Genomic DNA, 17,049 nt, shown 5'->3' on the forward strand with positions numbered 1-17,049 from the left:
CTTTAATTTTATTTACGTCGTTTTCATGCCTATAATCAGCCAACCTCTATAGTCCATCACTTTTCATCAATTCAAAAAAAGTTGGACTGTGCATGTCTCAGAAAAATGGCGATTGATAAATTTTTGTTCATTATTTGAAAGCACAGTCCTAGGATATACAATAAAATCGTTTATTATCTGGTTGTAAAGCTGTGAACAAAACCAGGGAATGGCTGACGCTGTGGTGGAGCGGAGACCTCCCGCTCGCTTCTTTTGCCACAGGTGTAACATAGAATTTGAGGATGTTTTGCAGGTAAAATCAATAGTAAAGTTATTATTACCATTGTATTTCGTTCTACATCCACATCGCCTCGTCCGGGGCTTATAGCAGTAACGGCCAAGGTCATATTGAACGAATATCCGATTGTTATTTTGTCGGTAAAGTCAACATGGTTCTGTGAGTAACGTCTGCAGATCCTCGCAGGCAGTTCCCTGCACCTGCTGATAAAACTAAGCCAATGGTCTCTTTAAATGCCGGAACAGAGTTATCACAATCGAAATTATAATTGTTGGAAAAATTACATCATGTTGAAATGTCAATACTCAATAAAAACTATTTATGGATATAGAAGGAAGTTCAGAACATCTTTTTCTAGTTAGAAATGCAACATTAAAATCGTAATATCATATTACGATTACATAGGACGGAATGGAAATAATTTTTTAAAATGTTATTTTCACAAAATTATGTTGCTTTTCAGGATTACAGATGTCCATATTGTGCGAGTGGGTTCATTGAACAGCTTGAGAGTGAGGCGGATGGCTCTGCACTCTCCGGAGATGACTTCAGTGATGCAGACATGAGCAATTTAGATGATTCAGATGATACACACCAAGTATGACCAATTACTGATTATTTTCCTTGCAGGACTTTCTCAAAGTCTACAAGGTAAACTTAGCAATTAAGATTGAACAAACATAACTAGTATACACAGTGGTGGCCCTAGCAATTTCGATAGGTGGTGCGAGTACTGATTTTGTTAAGAAAGTCAACTGCCAGGCGCCCAATTCTTTCAACTGCTAAAGTTGACATTGCCACACGTTGCACCACCCTAGGGTTGCTGCTGATTACACAATATGACAGTACTGAGAAAGGAATCTAAATATACCAATAGTCCTGGGTTCGAATCCCGGTAAGGGCATTTATTTGTGTGATGAACACAGATATTTGTTCCTGAGTCATGGTGGTTTTCTATGAATTCAAGTAATATTTGTATATTATATTTATTGTTGTCTGAGTACCCACAATACAAGCCTTCTTGGGCTTACTGTGGGACTTAGTCAATTTGTGTGTAAGAATGTCCGTATAATAATTATTTATTAAATATAGACATATTGCCTTGCAATACAGTTAATACTAAAAGGTGATCCTATTATTAAACAGTATCATGTCGTTATTATTCTTACCATAGTTTTATTTGGATTTCTACTCATATGTGGCCTTTAAAATCTGATAAATAAATTTCCATGCTCTATTCTATGACCCAGGAATTCCAAGAAGTTTCTAGAAATATGTTTTTTTTTTTTTTGTTTTTATTATGAATGGGCTTACTCATGGCCACAGACTAGCCGAGGCGTAGACGTGGCCTACGATGGAGCGAGCTTGCCCAGAAGGTGCCTGTTCACTCTTGATTTGAAGGTTGCCGGGTTATAAGAACACGGAAATATAGACGCCGGCAGGGAATTCCATTCCTTGGCAGTTCGCATAAGGAAAGTAGAAGCAAAGCGCTTCGTGCGAATTGGTGGAATATCTACCATGTAAGGATGGAAACCGGCCGTGCGTCTAAAAGTCCGATGGTAGAATGGGGACGGTGGTATAACATGTTTATATTAAAAGAACATGACAGTCATTATAATTATGAAATATAAACATACCTATTTACCCACAATATATCACATAATAACAGGTCCATGCTTTCTGTTATCAGTAACAGAAAGTAAATACCTAACTGCAGTTCCTTATCTATCATACATATGCATGTTTGCATTTTCTTTGCCACATTGAATATTATTGCAATTTCTTGAGAAACTGGATTTGTATACTTACATTTTTTAAGGTGTATCTGTGGCATCATAGCTCACAAACGGATGAACCAATTTCAGAGCATATTTTGGTTTCACCTGTCCCATTGTCTGTCAGTATGTAATTAAATCTTGCAAGTTAAATTTAAAGACTTCCTGGTTCCGATTGAGCTGAAATTTTGCAAGAATGTATAAATCGGATGACAGTGCAATATTATGGTACCATCAAGCTGATCTGTTGATGGAGACAGGAGGTGGCCATAGGAACTCTGTGATGAAACAACACAACCTAATTCTGTTAGGGGTTTTTAGAATTGTCTCGATGAGTATTAGTTGTCTATCATAAGAAAAGTAGTCAGCGATAAAAGCTTGTACCAAAATTGAAAGTTTTGCCAAAAACTTATTTTTATTTTTAACCATATTATTGCCTGTCAATTGCATACCATTTTAATGAAAATGTCAGGTATTTTTTTTTTAATTTAACTAGTGCAAAAGAATTTATTTGTACTATTGGCAGCATCATAAATATCATAATAGTACTTTTCTAGACACAATTAAAATTTATGTAATTAAAAAAAAATGCTCAGACTTCATAAAACAAGTTTACAAATCAACCTTATGTCTCCCACGTAACTCACAGTCTTGATGTAAATATGTAGGTACCCTAGTTCACACTCGTACTAAATACGCGGAAAATTTGGTTGTAATTGAGACTCTATGTTTGTGCACTATGGTATTAATTACAACAAAATTTTCATCGTAATTAGTACGAGTGTAAACTAGGGTATCAAAATATTGCAATTGAATAAATAAAAGTAAGCAAAGAAAGTTCAAAAAGTCGGTCTGTTATGTGAAAAACTTATATCATTTATTACAAACTAGTCATATCAATTACTGACTTTTTAAAATGTCCTACATTTTGTATAGATGCATTCAAAATTAGATTTCGTAAGTCCGGATCGACATTCTGAATGTGTGTGAGCATTGTAGTTTGACACATGGGGCCCACATATTGGTCACGGACACGTGACCTTGAGAGGGCAGCGGCCGCTCCGTTACGCGAATAACTTGAATGATTGACTCATGCCAATATGGACCAAGTTGATCAAAAGTGGACCTTATCTCTTTGCAATAAGAAATAAGATATTATTTGTTGTTTATAATATGATATGATACTTTAGCTTTAAAACTCAATTCAGTAAACGTATAAAAACAGTGGAGTGTGGGTTATATTATATCTATCATTCCAAAATTCCCAGAAACTAACTTCGCCGGCTGTGAACCTAATACTATGTAATGAAGGGTCGTACGACGTTCGTAACTACTTAATGGGACTTATCGAATGGGAATTACCCGTAATAGGGTAAACTCCTGTTATTGATTTTGATCCGATTTTCATTGTTCTAGCTAGAGTGCTTGGTATACGTTCTTACGTATTCATTGCCGTTGACATAGCTATAAAAAGTGACCCAAAATTTCATTTTATCCATTATTTTACCAACATACAAGTGGCTGCCGTTGCTCAACCCACAGCGCGGGAGCTGCCGGCCACGAGAGATTATCGTCGTTAACCACTTTATGAGTGCGTGCCTGGGATGCGATACAATGAATTAAATACAAGACTTCTGAAGACTCACAAGCCATGCAAAAAGGGCTTTAGCGTTCGGCCTATAAAGTCACTGCAGTTTTCTCTATTCGTAAAACTTTTAGTTTGCACCACATAAGGTCCACCGATGTTCAGAAAAGCGTGTTAAGTGTAAGCTAAGACAACTAGTACAGTCGCCATCAGATATATAGGAGCGGCCGTAGTGCTCGAAGATATCTGAACGCCCACTCTTAACGCCCTGACATTAGAGGCGTATTCAGATATTTGTGAGCACCTTGGCCGCTTTGATATATCTGATGCCGACAGTATTACACGACATAAAAGGAGACAGATTACAATAGTGTTAGACACACCACATTACCTACTGCGTAAACGGAATTATTGTCGCGACCTTGGCTTTTGCTTATCATTTCGCATCACGAATACGTCACTGATTAACTATACGTTTGTTATTCAAGTAATCTGTTGTATTAATACAATGTATCTATTTGAATTGTGTCGCCGATACAATAAGGCACGACTAAACATCTTCATGAATTATACCTGATGATGAATACATCTTTTACATAACACCAAATTTCAGAAAAAGGAACCACATTGGGGCAACTTTCTAACTGCCAACTCTTTTTAGTCCCGATATTTTAAACAGTTGCTGCCAAAATGCTGAAACACTGCTACAACTACAACTGTCTCTGACTGGAGTCGCATGCAGATTATTGCCACCTAACTTATTTTTTTGAATATGTGTACGACTTTATTGTCGCCTGTACGTCTTTGCACGTCTTTCAAGTCCTTACTCCTCGAGACTTGTAATGTACCTTCGCCCACTCTGTTAACTGTCCATCGGTAGGTAAACCTTATTACAAAAGGCATAAGGTCCAACGATCGACAGAAGAGTGTTGCTGATTGGACTCAAGCTCAATGTGGTTGATCTTTTTCCTAAGGCCACCTTTTTGACTGCATTAGAGTTAAATAAGTAAATATAAGTGTGTATATTTACTTATTTAAAATATATGTTACTAATATTCTCGTATGTTGTATTTCCAGAGCGCCAGCCATCCGATGCTGAGTGATTTGGCGTTTCTTATGTCAGGAGGGCGACATCGGTAAGTGTTACGGACTTAAAACCTTACATTAAACCGAACTTCCTTGAGATTTCTTGTTCTCCAAAGAGTGTCAATGTTCTTTAGGTGCGTGCGGGGCCATTTCGCGAACCGGTAGTAGACTAATATTATTAGTCCATGAACTGGGGCCCATTTCTCGAAGGGTATTAGTCTAATATTATTAGTGTGTTGTCATGGCAACCCGTACGACTTGACAGTTCGTAGACTAATAATATTAGTCTAACACCGTTCGAGAAATGGGCCCCTGTCAAGTCATATGGGTTACCATGGGTCCCATTTCTCGAACGGTATTAGTCTAATATTATTAGTGTGTTGTCATGGCAGCCCATACGATTTGACAGTTTGTGGACTAATAATATTAGTCTAATATCGGTCGAGAAATGGGACCCATGCTAACACTCTAATAATATTAGATTAACACCGATTGAGCAATGGGTCGCAGATCTGTACTGCATGTGCCCCTAAATCTATTTTAAGCGAACAGTTGGGCAAACACAAACAATCGCTTTCGTAGCACTTTCGCCAATGGCATTGGCATCTGTCAATGGTTTGCATAGATGGCGCTAGCATAGATTTTATCTTTTTGTTCTATGACATTCGTCTTAAAGGGTCTAGCATCCAAGTCCAGGCCATAAAATTAAAAAGGTATAACCTATGCTGACGCCATCCGTTATGTACTTCAACCGGGCGATCCCATTGCGGGCGCACCTTTTCCTCCTTTTAGTCGTATTCTGATTAGGATGTTGTTCCAGCGGCGGCGGGCGGCCGGAGACGCTGCTGGAGCAGCTGGTGTACTCCATCAGCGGCAGCGGGCCGCTGGGCGGCGCCGCCGTCACCGCCGGCGCGCCCTTCGTGCTCGTGGGCGCGCCCGGCGACTACGTCTTCGGCGGCGAGGGTCAGTTAACGTGCCTATACTCATTTTGTTGTCTGACTATATTCTTAAGGCCCCCCCCACATCTGGCGTCTTTCGAGCGTCGGCGTCTGTCGGCGTCGGTCCAGCGCTATGGAAAATGACGTCGCTGCGCAGTTGCGTCGACGCTGCGTCGACGTTGCGTCGACGTCGGCCATAGAATTGTAGACGCCGACGCTCGAAAGACGCCAGATGTGGGGGGGCCCTAAGGGGTGAATATTGTGGGCCATATTCATATCATATGGAACAAGTTTTAGGGGTCATTCTCTGAGAATATGTCTTAGCTTTTTATACAGTCAGCAGCAGAAGTTGCTAAGCGGGCGAGGTGTTCAAAATTACTTTGCCATGCTCTTATTCTCTTAACAATAAAGTCGCGTCTACATCATTTTGAGCACCAGGCCCGCTTAGCAATTTCTGCTGCTGACTGTATGGGTCGCGGACTTACAGTTATGGACTGCTCGTGTTAAGTGTCTTCCACACTGTGGTCTTGACATTTTACACCAAAGCAGGTACTACCCAGTTCTCGATTGCTAAACTTGACATTGATATTTTGCGTTAATAAACCGGGGGAAATTGTGCTGCTCCCTCTCGCACGGCACGCCGTTTAAGTTACGATGACCATGTTATTTTTATTAAATAAATAAATATACAAATTTTACCTTCCAATAAAATTGGTATTATGTTTCCTTCCACATCGAAGATCTTCATTGAGAGAGTAACGCGATCGTTGACCGATCGATGCCGCTAGCGTCTATGCAGTCGCTCCGCTCCACGCCGTGACGTAGTTCCGCTTCCCGTCCCTGCCAACCATTGCTCGCCTCCCGCTAATCTCCGCCGCCATGTCATTGTTGAGGAGAAGTACCGTCGGCATAAAAGTAGCCTAGTAGCCTGCCAGGAAGGCATTACTCAGATCTTCGATGTGGAAGGAAACATAATACCAATTTTATTGGAAGGTAAAATTTGTATATTATGTGTTCCGTACTCCACATCGAAGATCTTCATTGAGACCTGTTTATTATCTCCTGGTGGCGAGTTAGCGGGCGCGCAAGCGATAGGGCTACACCTACTGTCATAGAACTCAGAGAAAGAATAAATATGTATACACCATATTGCAACCCATGAAATCACAGTGACTCGTTATAATGTGAATTACAGGAAATTGAGAATTGAAATTGTAATCTCAGGTTCGAATCTGACGTTAAACTGGTTTAAGAGAATTCTCATTCGAAATCGCATCCGATCCGCAGAATCTCGGCGAGTCATGTTCCCAATTAACATAAGCGAAAATATCGCTAAGTGAATAGCTTTCCAGCCAATTTAGTTATTAAGTACATCGTGGATCAAAAGCAATCGTAGGCGAGGCCGGCTTGGATGAGACTGTGGCTGAAAGAAATAAGCGAAGTGTCCCCTAACATTTTGTGTAATTCTCGCAAGGTGACGTACCCAGACTAACTACTTATACTGGGTCTATACTTTATTCCGGAGCTTCTAAGAGTCCAGTCGGTAAGACACGTTATCTGGTCTAGAGCCGAATTTCGGACACAAAATAATAGCGTTAAAGTTATCTATGTAATTGCCCGGGCTACAGTGTAGTAGAGTAAGGTCATTGACCCTGCGGCCTGATGCTAACAGCAAAAGTGCGGCAGCTATTCTATCGTACTTCTTCTAACGTACCTAACGTTGTAGGGCTATTTAAATTAGGGCAAGTAGATGTCTCGCGTCCCAAGCTGGTGCTTTGGGAGGCGCTGGTCTCGCTATTAATGGCGTTGGAAGAATGCATAGTGTCCGATAGTGGTTCATACACAGCACTTGTGAGAGGCTTATGAACGAGTATCGTTCTGAAAGCTAACATGGATAATAGAAATAGACGTCTGAGATAGCTCGCTACTTCACTGGATAGAGGTACCTGGCAGTTGATCTTATTTTTGATGCACCATAAAGACAGTTTCTACATTGTGGCCGTACATGCAGCCTAGACAAGGGGACGATCTAGGGGCTCCCGTTACTGGTTTTCTATACAAACACAGTACCGGAATCGGGAATATCCGGTTCTTCCATATTAGTGAGACAGTGACAGTTGCGTTTCGTTCGCTACGTAGCGTTAGACCTTGGCATGTTATATGCATGCGCCAGTCACGCCAGTAGCGGACGTCACTCCTGATCCCGCCAGCTCGGTGTTGGAGCGTCCTATCTGACAGGAGCTACGCCTCATTCTTAAGGTCGTTGACTCGTAAGGGAGGGCGGTCTGACGTTGTGTTCACTAGGACCGCCAGTAAATTGCAAGCTTACCACAGCTGCTTTAAGACTCTCCTTATCACGCCGTCGCAGTACACAGACTAGGCTGGGAGGTGGAGACATCCATGTCAAGTCTCACAGGCAGCTGTCAAACGTCGTGGTAGCAGTTCAATGAGTCTGTTAAGAAATACCGTGGCACAGTGCGAGGGCTCTCGAAAGCGGAGGCCGGCCAACAAGGCGCCTGTCAGGTGAAGACAGTCTCGGCGGCTGCTGGGCGCAGCTGCCACTCGGGCGCGCAGTGACTTCTTGATAAACCGTTGCCCTCGGGGGTTGTACCGACCTGGCAAGTAGCAAGCAACCAGCGCGACCTGTAGACGATCTGCTGGCATCAGCAGTTTTTGCGACAGCCGTAGTAACGGAAGGGATGTAGTGTCGCCGTCGTTTTATGTATACTGTACCGGTGCGGTTGTATGTTTACACTTCTGTCGTCAGCGCTGCAGATGCGGCCCGTTAACGGTTACTCTTCGCTGAAAGGGCCTTACCTCGTACATTGTCTACCAATATTGGAGATTGTAACGGACTGCTTGCATAAGATGAGGAAGAAGGTGGTGCGAGGCTTTCGGCAGCTCCGTGTTGCTGGGGACTGCGAAGGCTTCACCTTCCTCCATGAACAAAAGTTTGCGAATTTGAGACTGAACAGAAGGCATTGAGTCTCATTTCTGCGAGAAACTCTGCAGCAAGGCAGGCCTGTATGTCGCGAAAACAAAAACTTTCAATCGGGGTGTTGTGCCGCGTGTCCCACGTGATGTCTAGGAGCGTGATGGTCTAATTCGCTTTATCCGAAGAGACACCCTATATCGAGTTAGTATAGGGCATCGAGTTAGTAGCATGCTTTTAAGGAAATCGAACTGATGAAATCAAGTCTAAAATCGATTTTGGTGCTTTGCGTAACAAAACTGTTTCGATAAAGTCGAATACAGACAGATGGAAACTGCTGGAGTCCTCCTGGCCCCTTTCTCTTAGCACCGGAAACTCAAGCTTGTTCAGGCGCAGCGGGTTTATTTGTCCCATTTTGTTTATTATGGCTTTTCGCACGAGTTCGTCTTTGTAAGACGGAACTTAAGCTGGAGAGCGCGAGCAAGCAGAGATAATTATGTGAAGTCTGCAGACCTTTTCGATGCCTTTCACCTCGGTTTCGAGCGGTCGCACAGGGCCTTGTCGCTAGCTGTTCTCCGGTTGGACCACTCCATGGCCTCGAGAAGTCGTAGGAACTTCGAAGCGACACAGCGAAGCCGATCAGCACCTTTATGAAGCCCGGGAACACGACGTATTTTCTTCTGAGTATCGACATATCTTACCGCTTTCAACTCCGGGCAGTCGAGCCGCGCTAGGACGGGGCTCTTTACGACCTTGTCTGCCGTCGCCGGAGGATTCTTTAACCGAAACCAAGAGCTTAGCGGTCTGTTCGTGCTGTACCATACCATACCTATACCTGCACCATAGCTATAGGCGCCTGCGTACCTCAATGGAACCATGTGGACAGGACAAAACTGATACTGTGGCGCCCAGCGAGCAAGGGACGACATCGTCGTAGTTGCAGCATCGGTGGACAGCATCGGCGTGATTGTGGCAACCGCCGCCGCTCGGGAGGCACCGGTGCCTGAGGCCGGGCGGCTCATGGCGGCCGCCACTGGTTCGGGAAGCGCTGGTGCGTGAGGCGAGGACCCATAGTGGCGGCCCGCTCTAGAGGCGTTGTCGCGTGAGGCGGGCGGCTCCATCGTGGCGGCCGCCGCCACCGGCTCGGGAGGCGCCGGTGCGTGAGGCGAGAGGCGCCATCGTGGCGGCCAGCTCGGGAGGTACCGGTGCATGAGGCGGTCGCCGTCTGGCTGGCTGGTCTGGGAGGCACTGGTGTGAGGCGAGAGGCGCCATCGTGGCGGCCAGCTCGAGAGGCGCCAGTGCGCAGGTGGTGGTGCCATCGTGGCGGGCGGCATCATCGTGGCGGGCAGCACCATTGTGGCAGCCGCCGCCGCCGCGTCGATGCGTAATGCGAGAGGCGCCATCGTGGCGGCCAGCTCGGGGGGCAGGCGGCGTCATCGAGCGGGCGGCGCCATCATGGCGGCCACCGTCGCCAGGCTCAGGTGCGAGAGGCGCCGTCGTGGCGGCCAGCTCGACAGGCGCCGGTGCGCGTGACGGACGTTACCGGCACGGGAGGCGCCGATGGCTAGGCTCGTAGCTGCACGCATCATCACGGCGACGCTGTTGCCCTCGGCGGTGCCATCGTGGTGGCCACCACCGGCGCGTAGGTCACCAGCGACGTCATGACGGGCGGCAACCAACGCGGCGATCGTCGCTGTACTCGTAGCATTTCCACTGCTTACACGTAACTTACCTTCCTTCCGCTCGAGCAGTCGGGACGCAGAAGCGGTCCGCCTTCACCTTGGCGCGATCCACCCGCGATGCGCCCGCGGCTGCAGGAGCGGGCCTGTGACGTCTCGCAGAGCCACGCGGATCTCTCGGAGTCCCGCTGGACTGGAAGCGTCCGCACCGCAACTGCAGCAACAGGAGCGGGCGTGTGACGTCTCTCGGAGTCCCGCGGACTGGAGGCGTCCGCACCGCGACTGCAGCAACAGGAGCGGGCGTGTGACGTCTCTCGGAGTCCCGCGGACTGGAGGCGTCCGCACCGCGACTGCAGCAACAGGAGCGGGCGTGTGACGTCTCTCGGAGTCCCGCGGACTGGAGGCGTCCGCACCGCGACTGCAGCAACAGGAGCGGGCGTGTGACGTCTCTCGGAGTCCCGCGGACTGGAGGCGTCCGCACCGCGACTGCAGTAACAGGAGCGGGCGTGTGACGTCTCTCGGAGTCCCGCGGACTGGAGGCGTCCGCACCGCGACTGCAGCAACAGGAGCGGGCGTGTGACGTCTCTCGGAGTCCCGCGGACTGGAGGCGTCCGCACCGCGACTGCAGCAACAGGAGCGGGCGTGTGACGTCTCTCCGAGTCCTGCGGACTGGAGGCGTCCACCGTGGCCCGCAGCGGCGCGGTGTCTCGGAGTCACCTTGGACGACAGCAGAAGACGCGGCGCGCGCGGGCGGGGGCGGGCGCCGGGCCCGCGCCCCCGCGCCGGGGGACGGGCGCCCCGGTCGCGCCGCAACTAACAACACGAGGTACTCCCAGGCTAGTCAGGCTACTGCCTGAGAACCCTCCTTTAGTGTCGAAGTAACTTCTGAACGCCAATAAAATTAGAATATCTTAAACTGGCTCACCGGATGGTTCGAGACAATCCAAACCTCCTTATCGGCGAAGCGCGGCCCCCGGCAGCGGCGCGCGCGGGCCGTCCGCCGCCGCGCCGCCCGGGCGCCGCCGCCGCCGCCGCAGGCACGATGACCGCACGTTCCCTCTCCGATGCGGAGCGACTTGTTACCACTTGTTAACGAAAACCACTGACGCACTTCCTACTTCGATCTCGAAAATGCGAGTTAACGGTAACGATTTTAGCAGCATGGAATGTGAAAATTAATTTAGCGAGAAAAAAGTGGGTAGAATCGAAAAGCACCGTTCGATGACTTCGATCGCGAGACCGCCAAAAGACTAATAGTGGCGATCTCTGCCATATCTCACTATTTAATCGACCGAGCTTTGGATCGGAAATGTTAAAGCACCATGCTGCAAAAATATACGCAAAAAATATTTGCGGACCATCGGTCAAGACGGTCGACGAAACAATGTGACATGGCGGCGGAGATTAGCGGGAGGCGAGCAATGGTTGGCAGGGACGGGAAGCGGAACTACGTCACGGCGTGGAGCGGAGCGACTGCATAGACGCTAGCGGCATCGATCGGTCAACGATCGCGTTACTCTCTCAATGAAGATCTTCGATGTGGAGTACGGAACACATAATAAATAAATATTATAGGACATTTTTACACAAATTGACTAAGCCCCACGGTAAGCTCAAGAAGGCTTGTGTTGTGGGTACTCAGACAACGATATATATAATATATAAATACTTAAATACATAGAAAACAACCATGACTCAGGAACAAGTATCTGTATCATAATACAAATAAATGCCCTTACCAGGATTCGAACCCGGGACCATCGGCTTCATAGGCAGGGTCACTACCCATTAGGCCAGACCGGTCGTCAAAAACGGTCGGTCGGTTCGTATTAAATACGATAATTTTCATTTCCCAGGTTTAGACGCGGTGGTGACACAGTTACTAGGACAGCTCGAGAACGCGGGGCCTCCGCCGCTGCCCCGGGAACAAATCGCCGCCATACCCAGCGAGGCCGTCACAGAAGAACAGGCCGCGGCCAACACATCATGCTCAGTGTGTTGGGAGAACTTCCAGTTGGGTGAGCCTCTTGGTTATTTATGTGTGCCTGGTAGTTTTTATTATTGTCAAGGCGTTGGAGGGTGGTCGTGACGAAAGAACAGACAGGCCGTAGCAAATACATCTTGTTCAGTGTGTTGGGAGAATTCCAGTAGTAAAGTAAGACTCTTTGTTACATATGTGTGCCTGGTACTTTGTTCTATTATGCTGATACATCAGATACAGAGATCGGAAATTCGGATGCTTCCGATCCCTGAACAGAGATATCTTCAGTCTGTTAGAGAGAAAATTTCCCAAAATTTGAATACGTTACTATCACGGCTTTATAGTGGTTTAGTCGTGGCAATTGAGTGGTGGATTAACTGTGCTGCGGTAACTTATTATAAACAGAGTCATTAAAAAAGGTTATCATTAAATTAATTACTCACAATAAAGGTAATTATTAGATATTTTATAATCATAACCATTTACCCTAACATAAAACTGTATTGGCCACGGTTTTGTCAGGATGATTACGCGGTCTGCTAACTTGTTGTCTGCTGTTACATAATTAGTAGATTTGTTGAAATGTTGCCGTGTTATTTCCAGGCGAGATGGTGTCTAAACTGCAGTGCGAGCACATATTCCACTCGACGTGCATAGAGCCGTGGCTGCAGCTGCACGCCACGTGCCCCATCTGCCGGCGCTCGCTGCTCACGGAGGAGCCTCAAGTCGACCTCCCCGCCGACCAGGAGCCCCCCGCGCCGCCGCCCCGCCCCAGCTCCACGAGTGAGTACACCCGCCACCGGGACACGCGCCTAGAGCGCCGGGAGTGACACCTGACGGTGACGTTACAAGTATGGCGGTCGGTGAGCGTGCACGTTTGTGACTCAGAACTGTACAAGCTACACTACATGCTACCTTCACTACATGTCGACGTGCGCTGCTCACAGAAAAGCGGCCGCCTCGTTTTGGCTTAGTATTGTAATATGGACAACATTATGGTGTCTCATCTTGGCTCCAGGCCGTTCGTCGTAACGGTAACAACTGCTCGGGGATGAATTCACCAGGAATTAGTTCGTGAGTCCTCGTGAAGATTTATGAAAGGCGAATCTTTGGTTCAGACTGATTTTTGGGGAAGCGGGTAGATTAGTGCATGTATTAGTATTTGTATACAACTAAGCGCGTGATAATGTGTACAGTGGGCAGCATGCCGACGGTGCGGCTGCGGCGGCTGGCGCGGCGCCGGGCGCCGGGCGCGGCGTGGGACGCGGCCGCGGACTCGTCGTCGTCGTCGGACGCGTCCGTGACGGCCGGCGGGCTGTGGGCCGGCCCGCAGGGCGGCTCCACCTCCACGTCCTCGCTCAACTCCGCCGCCACCGACACGTCGCGCGACAACATGTACAACATGGACATCGACTTCGACTAGGGGCCCGCCGCGGCCGCCGGCCCGGCGTGCGTGCGTGCCTCGCCCCGCCGGCCGGCTGCGAGATACCTGTGCGAGTGTGATGCTACCCTGGTACGTTCGGGGGACGGACCCAACTAAATATTCGCTTTATTTTGAGAGTGGAGAGTTCTGACAGCCGGTCGGAGGTGATAGCGAATCAGAAAAAGTGATTAAAGTTGTAATAGTAATCGTTGAAATAATATTAAACACTAAAAACTCATTATACGGAACTAGATGCACTAAAATCTCACTACAGAATAAATACCTCGAAGAATCAGCTTGGCGAGCCCCGTAACAAAACAAAAAATTCGCAAAAGAAACTTACGCTTTATAATCGCAACGAATTATCCACATCCAGAGGTGCCCTCTGTAGAAAGTAATTAACGACTAGAAAATGATCACACAAAACCCAGAATAAAATGACTAAACTTTAAATAAATATTATTACTAGTGGCTCTATGAGTTTGTAGACCTCGCGAACCCCCATGGCTCCGCCATCTTGAAAAACTTCCAAAAACTTCATCGACAAAAAAAATACATATAATTATCGAACCTGCTAACCAAATTTCGCGAAAATCGATTGAAAAATACGACCCGTAGACGAGAACATCTGGACATACGAAATAATTTTTGTCCAAGCTAAAATGGAAACCTTTGCTTTTGCTCCATCGATAACCACAAGACTAAGAAAACAGAAAAATTGATAAAGAAAACATAAGCTGCATATCTTATCGTCACATTCTATTTATATGGAGATGTATATATACGCTCGCATTAAGAACTCTCTGCTCTTTTATTTTTTCATGCTTTCCTTTCTTGTTCAAGATTGAAAATCATGTGAAATGTTCAAGGAGGTAAAGTCTAAAAAGAATAGTAAAGTACAAATGTCGCGCAGGCCTACGTCGCCCGCTCCGTCGACCTCCGCTGTTGGTACTTTAGGGTTAAATTAAACAAGATTCATAGTAATTAAAGTTATTTAAATGAACGAATGCTGGACTATGAGTATCTGGTTGTCTGAATTAATACCGTTGTGCGATCGAAAAAATATAAAGAGGTAATATTATTAACACGTAATTATTATTTAAATACCTAGTATAGTCGTTCGTTTTCAAGTTGGCCCTTACGGCTAACTCTTTGTCTATTGTAAGTAAAACCGCACGTAATACTACCTGCAAAAAAGGTTCGGTCATTGTCGTATAATTCCAATTGGCACCAGAGCGCCGGCTAGTCCAACGCTAAAAAAACTAGTATAAGTGCGCTCTCTGATAACGCGCCTTTGTTATGCATCTCGATGACACATTTTAGACAGGTTCTGTAACGTTCGACTAGCAGCACTCGGTAACCGTAAAAGGACCACACAGCCTCAGATATTTTTCCATTAGTTCATTTTGAATCTTATTGCAATTTCCATAGGAGTTGTAATTCAATAACCGGTTAAAGTGATCGAACCTTTTTATGCAGGTAAGTAGCACGTGCGGTTTTACTTACACAATGAGTTAGCCGTAAGGGCCAGCTTGAAAACTAACGACTACAACGGAGTGGACTTTGAAAAAGTTCCGTTTCTTATATAAAGAGCTGCAGAACTGCAAAATTGTCTTTGTGTATAGACTTTCAGCTGTAACAAATTGTTTAATGCGTTATTTTCGTGTAAATTTTGTAAATAAATGTAATTGTAAGCCTTTGTTGCGTATAATAAATTTATGGGTATACTTGCATTGCCTAGTGTGCCAGACACTTATGGCGTTATTCATAAACGCGCTACAAGCCCCAATAAGCTATTGATCTTTTGTCACATTCTGTAATTTTGACTTGTGTATTTGTTAGAAAAGGATAAAATATAGTTTAACTAATTAGGGCTTGTACACTTTTATGAATAATGGGGTTATGTCGTTTACATAAGCCGTGAGTCCTCCGCAATGTCTTTGTTGGAAGCTAAAATATATTTGAAGCACTCTGTGTTGGATTTGTACTCACGGACAGTTAATAATGTCAATGGCGCTGTGAACTGCGTGAATAGCGTGATTTTCAACCTATAGCATTAGTTATATTATTTTTGTATTAACAACTTTTACTGTGATTGAGGTACTTTTCAGTAGTTTCAGGGAAATGATACTTTTTGCCTGGATTTGAACTTTATCCAGGATTCGATTCGATTTGTTTGGTTGCGTCCAGATCTGGCGAAGGTTTAGTCTTCTAACTGCTAGCGTGCATTGCCCACAGTATGACAAGGAAGTGGAACATTATATTTTTCGTGAATTAAACGTCAAAACGAATAATTCATTGAGTGAGAACCAAAATTCACAAATTGCAAAAAAAAGATCGACCTTGTTTTGGTTCTAGTACGGTTCACTATGGCTCTGAACTTGGAGGAGCAATTAGTGAGTTTTGGTTGTCACTAAATTTGACGTAAATTGTTGCATAATTGTCACATAATATATTTATTTATATTCACTATACTGCAAAACGTAATTCAAGACCAAAAAAAGTGAGACAATGTTGCCATTGCAATAATTTGTTTGTAAAATTGTAAATTCCTTTTGATAAATAATCACGCTAAGATAATTTATTCATTAGTAATTTTACTCCTACTATTTAAAAAGGTACTTTTATTTATTTATTTGTACATAAATACAAGGCGCGCTAGTAAAAAAGTGGCAACATTTCTTACTTTTTTTGGTCTTGAATTACGTTTTACAGTATAGATCTGGATGAATCTTGTAGGATTACCGGGTTTCCTTGAGACGAATGACAAGTTGTCGCATTGAACGAAATATGCGCTAAGAATTAACCGACTTCTTTTAACCCTTTTCCAGGCATAGTACGATTTATCGACCACATACGCGCCAATAGAATTTCAACTTTAGCATTCCGATTTAAGATTCAAATTTCATTGACTTTCGGGAAATGTGTCTTGTCTCATCAAAGCTGGATTAATTGGAATATATTTGTATTTTTCGGGAAAACTTTGTGTATTGGTGCGGCCTGGAAAAGGATTAAAGAAGCGCGTGGGAAAACGCAAAGTTCTTTACATACAAAGTTATTCCCGTGTTTGTTACTGAAAATACCGAAATGGAAAGAGTTGTAACGATTGTGAGAGACTGCTGTGTATGTGCTGCGGCACCAAGTTTGAGGCAATGTGAAATAAACTTACTTCGGTCACCCATCTACCGAGTTTTCCTAATTGTTACTTTTTAATACCTACCTATAGTAGCGTGGACGAATAAAACAAAAAGACGGACAATGTCTATACAGAATTGCGTTTCTCCAACATTCAGCGCCATCTATTGAACGGAAGGCCTAAGGGGGAGGCCTATGTTCAGCAGTGGACGTTTTATGGCTGAGATGATGATGATGA

At 45.4% G+C, this 17,049-nt stretch overlaps 1 protein-coding gene across 1 annotated transcript; it reads left to right on the forward strand.

The window, feature by feature from the left end:
* The first annotated feature begins 52 nt into the window (after nucleotides 1-52).
* On the forward strand, nucleotides 53-13,694 carry LOC134669464 (E3 ubiquitin-protein ligase RNF115-like). Its single transcript, XM_063527044.1, has 7 exons — nucleotides 53-292; nucleotides 741-875; nucleotides 4,715-4,773; nucleotides 5,544-5,686; nucleotides 12,129-12,290; nucleotides 12,857-13,036; nucleotides 13,450-13,694. The coding sequence occupies exons 1-7, from the start codon at nucleotides 209-211 to the stop codon at nucleotides 13,674-13,676; spliced, it is 990 nt and encodes a 329-aa protein (XP_063383114.1). The 5' UTR covers nucleotides 53-208; the 3' UTR covers nucleotides 13,677-13,694.
* Nucleotides 13,695-17,049: the final 3,355 nt, after the last annotated feature.

The sequence above is a fragment of the Cydia fagiglandana genome, chromosome 12 (assembly GCF_963556715.1).
Source record: "Cydia fagiglandana chromosome 12, ilCydFagi1.1, whole genome shotgun sequence".
Lineage (NCBI taxonomy): Eukaryota > Metazoa > Arthropoda > Insecta > Lepidoptera > Tortricidae > Cydia > Cydia fagiglandana.